General features: G+C 40.2%; 1 protein-coding gene across 1 annotated transcript in view; it reads right to left on the minus strand.

Moving 5' to 3' along the window:
• The window catches only part of mapkapk2a (MAPK activated protein kinase 2a), a 43,899-nt gene continuing 31,382 nt past the window's right edge, over positions 1 to 12,517 (minus strand). The window contains exons 3-10 of the mRNA XM_050038124.1: positions 7,491 to 7,555; positions 5,318 to 5,397; positions 5,025 to 5,151; positions 4,812 to 4,887; positions 4,582 to 4,706; positions 3,641 to 3,726; positions 3,435 to 3,515; positions 1 to 1,902 (exon numbers count right to left, since the gene is read on the minus strand). Of these exons, the coding sequence (XP_049894081.1) occupies positions 1,753 to 1,902; positions 3,435 to 3,515; positions 3,641 to 3,726; positions 4,582 to 4,706; positions 4,812 to 4,887; positions 5,025 to 5,151; positions 5,318 to 5,397; positions 7,491 to 7,555 (790 nt within the window). The 3' untranslated portion in view covers positions 1 to 1,752. The remainder of the gene's footprint in view (positions 1,903 to 3,434; positions 3,516 to 3,640; positions 3,727 to 4,581; positions 4,707 to 4,811; positions 4,888 to 5,024; positions 5,152 to 5,317; positions 5,398 to 7,490; positions 7,556 to 12,517) is intronic.

Consider the following 12,517-nt stretch of genomic DNA (forward strand, 5'->3'; position numbering starts at 1 on the left):
TTTGCGTTTTGTGTGTTTTTTAATACAAAGCTGAAGCAGACAAAAGTACGGCAGGTGGAGCTGAACAGACTCAACGACAGGGAAAAAAACAAAAAAAAAACAACAGACACATCTGTGCTTCCACTACAAAAAAAAAATGTGTCGAGAAGGATGGAAAAAAAACAAAAAACAGGAGAAACATTGTCACAAACATTCAATGAACACTTTTTTACAGTGAGAGATTTGTAGGTGCGATGTGACAGGTAATGTTGATGTGATTTTACAAAGTGAAGTGGACCAAACCAACAAAAATTAACAATCACTTCCAATGATCCCCAAGTGAGCTGGAAGCGTCCTGCTGCGTTAACAAGAACACCGAAGAGACACCGACCATCACACCATGTCTGAATGTGATGACAGCTTGCTGGTGGTATTTGTCAGACATTCTGCTCTGGGACGAGGGACAGCTCTAGTACTTTCTACTTCCTATTAATCCTCCAGGAAGTGTCGGAGAATACTGGCATTGTATCAGATATGTCCCACTGAGCCTCCTGACTTTTGAGCTGGTGTAAGCAACAGTAACTCTAAGTGATCTTTTCAGAGAGACCTCTGGAGTGCACCCAGTCTGTCTGAACCGTATATTCCCTACAGGGCATGCTACTGCTACTGCTTACATGAACACACACAAACGCTTCCTATTGTCGCCCAACATCTCTCCAACACATTTGCAAACAGAAATCAACACTAAGGAAAAGGTCCTAGTAGTACTTCAAGCTGACAAACACATCTGCATAGCATTAACCTGAAATATAATCTGGCAATGTTATAAATTGGGAAGCATAACATTGATAAAAGCCTGAACCAAATGGTAGGCAGGGGTTAAAAGTCATTTGCTGCTTTAGCAACACTCAGTAAGGCCTATGCTAATATGTTCATAAAATCCATGAAAAAATACAGTATCAGTTGGCTCCTACTCTCCTAAGAGCTACATGCGGGAGAAAGGTCGAGCCAGTTCCTGTTCTTAAACATGGCGGCCTGCTCTTCCCTATAAACTATGTACCTGAAAAAACAAGCGTAGATTAAGGTAGGAGAGAGGGGCCACGAGTGAGGTGCTCTGTCAGAATGGCACATGGCCCTTGTGAGTGCATAGGCCTCTGTTCGACATTCACAAAGACAAACTGAACCTGACAGACACTCCCACTTGAAGTCCCAGAAATGGGCCACTATTTCCAGCTAATTCCGACAGTCAGGGACAGAGTCCTTACATTCCACTTGTCAGTTCAAAATACATCTGCTTACTTTGCATGTACGTAAATGAAACCTTCCCTTGCTTTTATTTTTGGGATTTAGCCATTTGATTTAACATTCACAGGTTTGGGGCAAGAGCTAGAACAGGGTTGCGGGGTGAGAGAGAACTACTGCTAATGCTAAGGCTTCATGTGCTATTCCAACATTCAAGCCCCTCTGAGTACACAACCTGATGTTTGGGAAAGGAGAGGAGAGAGAGATCTCACCGATTCCCTCTCCTCTCCTTTTCTATAATTGATAATCTCTTCACTGGTGTAAAAACACAGATCGACATCCCCTCTGCCAGAGCAGAGTGGTGGGTTTGTTAAAATGGTAGAGTAATAAAAACAAACACTCCTACAAAACATTAGATTTGCCATGAAAAATAAAACACTGAGAAAATCCATGCAACGCGACTCACGTGTCGACAAATTATTGCTTCCTTTTTACAACCTGTGTTTGTATGTGCATGCATGCTTGTATCTTTCAGTGGGCAGCAGACTGTGGGTCCGGCATGGGGTTATTGGCTTTCTTCCTCCGTTTCTGTAGCAGTGGATTGGTCGAGTCCTCAATGGTCTTGATCTTGATTTGCTCATAGTCGACCCTCATCGTTGCCAAGGCACTGGTCATTTCCTCCTGAAAAACGACCAAAAGAAGCTCATCAGGTCACTTGCTTGCCAAACCACACCCTGCAGTTTTTGTAGACATCATGTCATTACACTGCTTTCAAGCTACTGATGCAAATCATAATGTCTGTCCAGTGTGATGCTGCTGTTTTTGAATTATGAAGCTTTACAGTTTAAACATCCTCTGACACTTCTTCAGGGAAACTACCGATGAAAAAAAAAGATAAAACACCAGCCGCCAGATCTGTTAAGCTAAGTAACTCTATCAAACAGTACATCAAGTAACCAACCAGCATGGGGTAAACATCTTTTGTTTTACATCAGCTGTTACACAGGTGTTTTTACAGGCAAAAGTTTTATGCATAGCGACGCAACAAGTGCAGCCATCATTAACTCTGCAACTCTCCGTCTCTCCTCCACTCCACACCACGCCCACTGCTAAACGCCACACACTATAAACAACAGCAAAATGCTGTATGAGACTGTTTCTTCATGTTTTTCCAAAGTTATGAGCACCAGTTTCAGCTCAGTGTGAGAGTCTCTTGTGTTTTGCCGTCATTTCTGGTGCATGCAGACTGCAGGCGGAGGAGAGGCGAACAGACGTGGAGAGCCAACAAGAGCAATGTAATTTGTGCAAAAGACGTACAGACGATGAAGATGAACACACAAAGGATTATAGTTCATTCAGGTAGGCTAACAAAGGCCACACTGAAGCAACGAAAACTGGAGAATACTCTCTTAAGGGGATAGGGAAATTCCATGAGACAGCGACAAGGCCAAAAAGATTTAAGAGAGGGTTTGTTATTTTATACTTTATTTTGTAAAAAATAAAAATTAAATTAAAAAAGGTACATTTAATTTGCAGTAAAAAACAAGGTATCCTTCTTGACGCACATTTTACGAACAATGTAGACGATAGACAAACATGACAGGAGTAGTCAGACATGATTAATAATAAATAAATGAATAAATAAAGTTGCTTCTATAGCATCCGTACATTGTTGCTACAGATTTTTCCACCTCAGCGATGGCTGCTGAAACAAAACATTTTTTGTACGGATTTATTCTACACCTTGAGGCTATAAACCGCTGCCCAGAAGGAAGAAGCTGAAATTAAGTGTGCAAACGGTGAGAGCTGTCATTTAAAATCAAGCCTGATATTCACTGTAACTGTCTGTGTATGGGGACACTGGGCCAAGCTGTGACTCATCAGTCAGCCTACTAAACAATTTAAATATTTGACTCAGAGTTTCTGATTTTTAAAGATAGGTTTCCAAACCATGTTACCAAAGAAAAAGATAAGACGGATTTCATGACAGCATGAGACAGCTGTCTGATGAGAAACTCAACAGGCTGATTAAGAAGGCTAGCTCTATCCTGGGATGCTCCCTCAACCCAGTGGAGGTGATGGGAGAAAGGAGAAGGATAGCCAAGCTATCATCCCCTATGGACAACATGTCTCACTCCAACCCCATGCAGGGCACTCTGACAGCACTGGGCAGCTGTAAATGTGGAAATGGGGCAGAGAAACAGACATCTCACCTTAACATCCTCCCATGCATCCTTCTCCTCCTTTAGTACCCGGCTGGTGTGAAGTGGGGTCTGGGGAACTTCCATCGATTGCTATGGAAGACACACAGAACCATATTCAAATCTTACACACCGGAGGGATGTCAGCCAGAGCAATCAAGTTCAAAAGATGGTACGAAAGGGAGCTAGAGCAAAAGCATGATAGAGTTTGTGCTTACATTGATCCATGGATGATTCATGAACTCTGTGATGGTCATCCTTTGTGTTGGCTCAGTCTTAAGGAGGGTCCTAATCAGCTGTTTAGCTGCAGACACAAGTATTAGTTACATCATTAAAAAGGAAAGGGGTTAAAAAGGTTAAGTCACATACAAAGAGTCAAGTATCTGTAACACTGAAACTTAAAACCACAAAGCATAAATCATAAATCTCTCTATATATGCCATTCATTACATTGTATCCTCATGTAGGTCTATCTATCTATCTATCTATCTATCTACCTATCTATCTCAGAACCCCCAAAATATAAGCAATTGCACCCAGAGGCTACATTGCTATCAGACAGAGCGGATGAATTCCAAGATTGTGAGAGCCCAGACTGCAGCACATTACATTTTAGTGGAGGCAGCCAGATAGTTAATCCTTTTATGGACTGAGATATTACACTGTCTGTTTTACTGTTGATGGTGTAATCTTAAACAGAATTGAGAAATCATTTTCTGAAAAAGGAAAGAGCACAGATCAACAGTTAAGATGGTGGTGGTTTTAGAGGAGTGTCCTACAGTAAGTACAACCCATCTGGCTCTTTGCTCTTCCACACATATGACCATCCACCCCTCTGTCAGAGGACGAGGTCTGTATGTGGCAAAACATAACGTTAAGTTCTCTTTTCTTTCTAAAAGCTTTGCATTACTCAGGAAATAAGACATCACTTTCCACCAGTCACATTCACTAGTGGTTGCAAATGGGACGTGAAACACCTGCATCAGTTTCAATTTCTTTCTTCAAGACTTTAGACCAAAACCTTGTGAGCTTGTGAAACACTAACATTGTCATGAAATGTTATTATGACTTGTATATAACTTTATGTAACATACAGCAGGTGCTCCTATTTGAAAGAGAAAGAAGAGAAACACAAACAGAAAAATAAATGTTGCCTGACCTTCCTCTGATACTTCAGACCACTCAGGGTTGGGAAACTCATATTGGCCCATCCTGATCCTCCTCTTCATCCCAGGAGAGATGGCTAGGCCATGGTTTGAATAAAAAGGAGGATATCCACACAACCTGTTGATAGTTTAAAATAAATATATTAGTTATAACACCAATTAAATAATAAATAATAATTTTATGTGACAAAGAGTTGAGAAATATTGCAAAAAACAGACTTACAGGATATACATAATGACACCCAACGACCACATGTCACATGACTTGTCATATTTCTCTGGGCCCAGAACCTCCGGGGCTGCAGACAGACAGGTGTGAATAAAGGGGAAAGCAAAGGACAGAAGGCAGAGAAATGTGCTATGTATCATTTCAACTGTAAATCAATGAGCAGAACGTGGGGTGAATATGAGAGTGAACACAGAAACAGATCCTTACCAACATAGTAGGGTGTGTAGCAGGGAGTAGCTAAAGAGTTGTGTGAAGTGGTCTCCTTGGCAAAGCCAAAGTCTGTAAGTTTGAGCAAGGCATTGGGCCTCTTCGAGGAATACAGTAAATTCTCTGGCTGCAGGGAAGATTCCGGAAACCAGGCGGAAGAAAAATAAGAGTTATGATGTTAGTTACAGCGGCTACGGAGGTCATCCTTGAAAACCTCCTCTCAGATTGCTGGAATTTCTCAGTAAATAGCTAAGAATTTCTCAAGTGTGATAATATAAAGTTATGATTCATACCTTGACGTCTCTGTGTGCAATGTTGATTGCATGCAGGAACTGAATGGCCTCTCCTATGCTCTTCATGATGTCAGACGCCTCTGAAGTAAACAGACAAAAAGCCCTTTTAACGAGATTACAGGTGAGTTGAGTGTAGCATTAAACCATGACCATATCAATCCACATTTAGGGTAAATGTGACATAAACAACATGGGTTTTTTTTTTTATGGTGACCTCTGTGTCTCTGGGGGCTGCTTTAGAATCTGCTGTTCTTCCACGAACCAGCGCCATCGTCAGCGTCTTTGCTCAACCAAAAAGGAGTTATTCTGCTGCAGCATGGGCAGTTTATGCTTGATGCTGCTGCCAGCTACAAACCACAGAGAGCCTGTGTGTGCATTGATATGCATTAAAGTATTACTCCTCACATAGAAAGAGGTGTGCTGGAGACTACAGTTGGACTATTAGACAAATATTCTGATGACCGGCCGAGTACATCACTGATTTTTTTGGTCATTTTATTTTGCTTCTGCCTCTGAAGAATGATTGAGAGCCACTGCTCTGCCATCACCTGAGAGACAGTGGCAAAATGCAGCATGTAGAGCATTTCACATCTTACTCTGTGAGTTAAAGGTTTTATTTCAACCAAACCAGAGTCTGTGTTTTTTGTAACAGCAGACTAACCATGACATTTTTTTTATTCGTTTCTGTCAAATTTGAATGATGTGCTTGAATATATCTGTTAACACTGGCTGTTGGGTTAACTGTGGCCAGGAAATCACCTGAGACCCTCTTCACAAAAATAAACTGGGAAGGAAAAAAACAAAACAAACAAGGCCAGCAGGGCTAACGGGGCAGATGATGATGATACTATAGTGTTTTCAGTTTATGTCGTTTTCTAGTGAAGTTGAGAACACTAGTGTTATAAAATGTATGCTGTTTTTTTCCAGTGTTCAGTGAAGTAGGATACTTCAGACGCCTTTACTTTTTGTAAACAGAGCCATGATTATGATGCCTGCTTCCATGGGCTGGGCAGGTTTGGGGAGTATTTGGGGCTTGAGCGTCAGAACCTCAGGCACAATGCATCCTTGTACATGTAGGCACTGCAACAATGAGCGTGTTTACATGCACACTAATAAACCGATCATTATCTGATTTCTGGAGTTACCTGATTATTCAAGTGGTCATGTAAACAGCATAATCCGATAGGCTTTATCAGATAAAAGCCATTATCTGATTATGAAAAATCAGATAAACACACCTAGCTTGTTCCCCAATAGTCAGATTATTCGGTGCATGTATACCCTTTAATCTGGTTTCTTTCAGGTTGTGCTATTTTATACTCCCACTCCACTACATTTTAGAGGGAAATATTGTACTTTCTACTCCCCTACGTTAATCTGACAGCTTTTGTTTCCTTTCAGATAAAGATTTTACAGAAAATAATATATTTTTATATTCTCTGTGTTTAAACTGTCACTTTTATTTTATCTTACTATATGTTATGCACTTTGTGTGACAAGTTTATATACAATACACTTGTATATTGCACTTTGCAGTACTTTTACTCCGAATCTACCCAAAGTATGTAAAATTGGCTCCACATTGATAAACTACACATTAGAATGCTCTCACATGTATTTGTTAATGATAAAAACAAACAGTACTGTAAGAATATAAGCTGTCAGCATGATGAGGGCTTTATTTTGCAAATATATGACTTGCGTACTTTTCGAGGTTTTTCAAGGATATGAGTACCTACTGTAACAGGATGTTTGAGTTTTATGTCATGTACTTGGGGAGAAATCCAACTGAAGGACTGAATCATGTAAACCAGGTTTTTTTGATTATCAGATTATTGAAGTGCACGTAAACGCATCAAATCAGATTATTACCATTACCTGATTATTCCCAGTTATCTGATTATTGTGCGCATGTAACCGTGCTCACTGGCTTTGCAAGAAGAAATACACAGAAACACTCATCTTCTCTGTCAGTGCAGTACACACTGCATTTAATATCAACACTGATTGGATATCCACTTAAAAATGTGCCAGATTTTTCCTTTAACAGATGTATTAGCCATATAGCTCAGCAACAGCAAATGGTAAAGACACCAACAGAGGCTACATGAAGTTGTGGACTATAAAAATGAATGAATGCTGTGATTGTTTTTGGTTTACATGAGCTTATTACCTCTCTCTGTAAAGGCCTGGTCTCCTCTGTCCTGGATTCGACTAAAAAGCTCACCACCGTCCATGCTGCAGAAAAAAAAGAAGGAAATATCAGAATCTGGCTTGTATGAAGAAACACTTTGATGTACTCATTATTAACATCAACCTCTGTTCTTTCTTTTTGACATAAATTGAATCTTTGGAGCACTTGAAACCCAAAAGGTTGATATGGATCAATATGAGCAAACAAACACACATTTACATTGAAATATCACATTTATGGTAGCATGTTGAATTGACAGGAAAGAACACACACAGAGGGGAAACTCACCTCAGCAGCATTATTCAAGCCGCAATAACTGCATGATGTAAGATTTATCCTAACTGTGCCCTTGCTGTGTCAACACCCTGCCTGATGTTTCAAAGCAAAGAGGATGCAGATTTTTTTTTTACACTTCCTTTGTGGACTTCCTTCCTTTCGACAGGTTTTCTGGTAGAGGTGTTCTGTGGTCTGTTGGTAGACCAACACAGGTGAACACTGTGTGAAACTAACTGAATGACTGGTTCACAGACCAGGTCAGCAATCTGCTTGCTATTTAAAACTCTACAGAGCAGGAGCTAAGAAACGATACCATTACCATCAAAATCACACCTATTTTAATGTTTAATGGCCCAGTACCCACCTCAAGTCTGTATACAACTAGGAAGAAATTACAACCAACTTATGACCTACTAAAGTGTGAAAGAGGATTTAACTATTCTAAAGTTTCAATAGAAGCAAAGCCGCATCATTTCTAGCGTATTTTGCAATTTTGCAACTGAAAAAAAAATTACATTTTCTAGAGTAAAATGATGGCAAACAACGATAAATCGTTATTTGCAGTTTTTCTAACAACACAGGAAATTAGATGGGAGGTGCAACTTTCAGGACTTGTCACTATATGTTGGGTGTGTGCAGAGGCAGAGGCAGAGGCAGAGAGAGAGAGAGAGAGAGAGAGAGAGAGAGAGCGAGAGAGAGAGCGAGAGAGAGAGCGAGAGAGAGAGCGAGAGAGAGAGAGAGAGAGAGAGAGAGAGAGAGAGAGAGAGAGATACCAGAGGAAGGCTAGTGACCTGCCAGTCAGTCTCAGACAGCCAATCCAAATGTACATACATGCACCCAACAACTATTGTCACTGACGGTGACTGGCTAGCAGTGTGGGGCCTCTCTTCTCATCTTGAGCCGTACACACAGTGTCTGGCAGGTGGGATGAAAGGAGGTGCTGCTCGCTGAAACACAGGCTACACAGTATAGAATGACATTTTCTCTGATTCTTCTTTTTTACGTAAATAAATTGTTTGGGTTTGCATAGATTGTACTGCAATTCATTTTTAGTTGGATTTTATTTTTTACAAAAGTTCTGCCCAGTAACCTTAGAGAAGGTCCAGTTGCCTGGAACACTTTTTATTTTAAGTTTGAGTGAAAGAAGGTCCTGTAACCTGGTGCAACTTGGTGCAACCGAGAAAATGCAAAAGTTATTTAAAAGTCAGTGTTTTATTATGAACATACAATTGGATTTTTTCCTTCAAGAAAGGTTACAAAAGGGTATATGCTGTAAAATCATATAAAGAAAGAAAATCAGAATCAGCAGGTCAGACTTTTAAAAAAATTGGAATCAGCCATGAAAATTACAACCGGTGCATCTCTAATTAAGACACTGAAAAGCTCTCTGAATTTAACTGTTCAATGCGAGGATGTACTAAATGATAAAAAAAGCAGGAATGAAATAATGCTTGGCGTTTGCATTGGACCCAGTGTGCAGGGCCGCCCACTCCTCTAATCTGATTTTGATCCTCCAGTAATTGGTCAGGAGTGCAGCTATCTTCTCCACAGAGCTGAGCAGGGAGTCTTGGTATTAAACGTGCAGATGTACTCAGTGGTCTTGGGCAAGTTTCTTGCTAGTTATTTTTTTAACTACACATGTTGTATTGTTAAAATGTTGTTTAAGATAGCATACTGTTTAAAAAACACATCAAGCAGGTGTGTAAACAACATATAGATGTTCAGCACAGAAAAAGTTTCTGGCGCTGTCAAATACAAAGCTAACGGCTGTTAACCTGAATTCAATATGTATGACAGCAAGTAGGAGAAAATCACACGTCATGCACTTAATGATAAGTTTCATTTAATCTTTTTGCTCAATATGACTGTGTGAGTTTCAGGTCCGATCATCAATGCCAATTTGGGTTGGATGTATGTGTGTGTTTGTGTCTATACGAGCATGTACACACAGGCCGGTTCTTCAGGCATGCATGTGTTAATGGGAGAGCAGGACACGCAGACTAAGAGTCGTGGGACAGCCCTGACAAACCACAGCGTGTTTCTAACTTCTCGAAATCAATCATTCGCATTTCACATTTTGCATACTGTCAAACGGGCAGCAGCTCCATCCATTTATCTTTTGATATTTAAAAAATTGCATTGTGAGAAACCTCCAGCAGAGAGGCAAACGTTTTTCACACTGGCCTGACATTTTTCTCATGTGGTCAAAGGTAGAAATGAACATGATGATCTTGACCCCACCCTGTGTTTCTGAAAATGTGTAGAGCTGAAGTGTGAATTCTCAGCAGAATAGATTCTTATATACTAGGTACTAAGGCACACTTTACACCATCAAAGCAGAAACCCTGTTAACACCCTTACACAGTTTCAGTCTACATTTGTTTCATATCTTATGTACTGTGTGGAAACGCTGTCCCAGTAGGGATGGTGAGACGCACTCGCAGGAGATATCATAACCGTTAGAAAAACCCCGATGCACATCAGCTGGTTTTTTTTTTTCCCCCAAAGCATCACAATCACTTGACATAACAATTCAGTGATGCTTTGTGAATTCATTAAATTGACCTATTATTATGGTTGAACAATAAAACGCATTCAAACCGACACCACAATGTAATAGCACACAATTATTTAAATTGTAAAAGCTACAATTAAATGAAACAATAACATCAACAACCTGGTTCAAACCACCTGGTGGGGTGGACTTCATGTGCACACCCAGTGCCTAATGTTCCACAAGTCATATGCGAATGACAGTAGATGAAGAAATATACAGTAATAGCCAAGACATGGTTTTAAGTGCAGTCCATGTTTACATGTCACATTGTTTGCTTTAGCGAGTGTGTGGTCAAGCAAGAGAAAGTTGCTCCGCATACAGAGAGAGTTAACAGGTGTTGCCGCTCAAAGCACAGAGTCTGTGTGCTTGCGTCTGGAAGCTGAGGCCATATTCAGTGAGCACTTAAGTTTGTGATCTGTTACTGTAACTGACTGGAGATCTGACTGTTAGATTCAAATTAATTTTTCATATATATAAATGTTCACAACAGGCCTTTTATTCTGCAATGTTTTGGTGTTCTTTTTAAAGACTTTAAAGGTTCAGTGTGTAGGTTTTAGGGCCGTCTATTGGCAGACATGGTATATGATATTCATCACTGCAGAGATCTGGAGTTCAGCTCCTCTGGTGAAGTTATTTGCTGACTGAGGACTGTGACGATAACCGCATAACTGCAATACCACAGTCACGTGATGTTACTATTGTGATGAGGTCTTCACCATCCTCAAAGTTTCTTTTTGAGCCGATATAATAAATTAATTGAAAAAATGCACTGACTTTGATGCAGCCCCTCTGTCTGCAGTGATCACTCCATAGCATTGCTTAATGTCCTGCCCACAGCACTATGTGATTGATTACACCTCATTAGTAATAGCCTATCAACACTGAAGGCTGCCCAGCCACATAGGGCAAAATAAAGAGTGGAGATGCTCTGGTCAGTTAGTGTACTCAGAACTGCGTGTCGAACATAAGACAGCAGATGTTACTGAAGCTGTTCTCTGGCCATTCTGCCCGCAGGAACTTGCTGCCTCCTCTCGATCCAAACCTGGTTTTACAAAACCACAGAACTCCTCATGCTAAAGCACTGAAAATGAACTTCTGGTCTGCAATATGTGCCATGTGCCAATAAACTATATTCTAAAGTTTAACGAATGAACCTTGTGGTTCCTTCAGGCTTCAGTCATTACCAAGACCCTCTTCAAACTGGCAGTATTATCTATTATATATTATGATATTTAGATCCATATGTAAAAATTGGAATTCCTGCCCTGCTACTGTATGCCTCCACACACCAGTCAAGCTGCACCTACAGTACACATCCATGTCTATGAAAACATGTATGCTTCTCACACATCTCCCCCCCAGCAGCAGAGAAGATCTATGCAATCAGCAAAGTTTCAAGGTGGACACCAAAGATTACAGTATCTGACCAAATGCCTGCCCCTCTGTTTCTGAGTTACGACGTTAAAAATGTCCAGAGAAGTGTTTTTGCAATACATCATGATATCACATTAAAGTTGGCCTTTGACCTTTTGGATATAAAATGTCATCACTTCATCACTGTATCCTATTAAACATTTCTGTGAAATGTTGTCATAATTAGCATATGAATTCATGAGTAATGGCCAAAAACCTGTTTTGTAAGGTCACAGTAACCTTGACCACTAAATTTTAATCAGTGGGAGTGAGTCCAAGTGAACGTTTGTGCCAAATTTGAAGAAATTCCCTCAAGGCTGCTTGAGATATCGTGTTCACAAGAATGAGACGGACAAGACAACCCAAAAACAAAACTATTGCTGGCGCAGAGGAATGAAAATATCGTACGTACGTATCGCAAACAATATTTTTTGACAAATCATTGTTATGCGGATGATACTCAGTTGTATTTATCGATGAAGCCAGAAGAAAGTAATCAATTAACTAAACTCCATAACTGTCTTAAAGACATAAAAACTTGGATGAGCACCAATTTCCTGATGTTAAATTCAGACAAAACTGAAGTTATTGTTCTTGGCCCCAAACAACTCAGAGACTCTTTATCTGATGACATAGTTTCTCTAGATGGCATTGCTCTGGCCTCTAGCACTACCGTAAGAAACCTCGGAGTAATATTTGATCAAGATTTGTCTTTTAATTCTCATTTAAAACAAACCTCACGGACTGCATTTTTTCATCT

Source organism: Epinephelus moara, chromosome 24, assembly GCF_006386435.1.
Source record: "Epinephelus moara isolate mb chromosome 24, YSFRI_EMoa_1.0, whole genome shotgun sequence".
In the NCBI taxonomy this organism is placed as follows: domain Eukaryota; kingdom Metazoa; phylum Chordata; class Actinopteri; order Perciformes; family Serranidae; genus Epinephelus; species Epinephelus moara.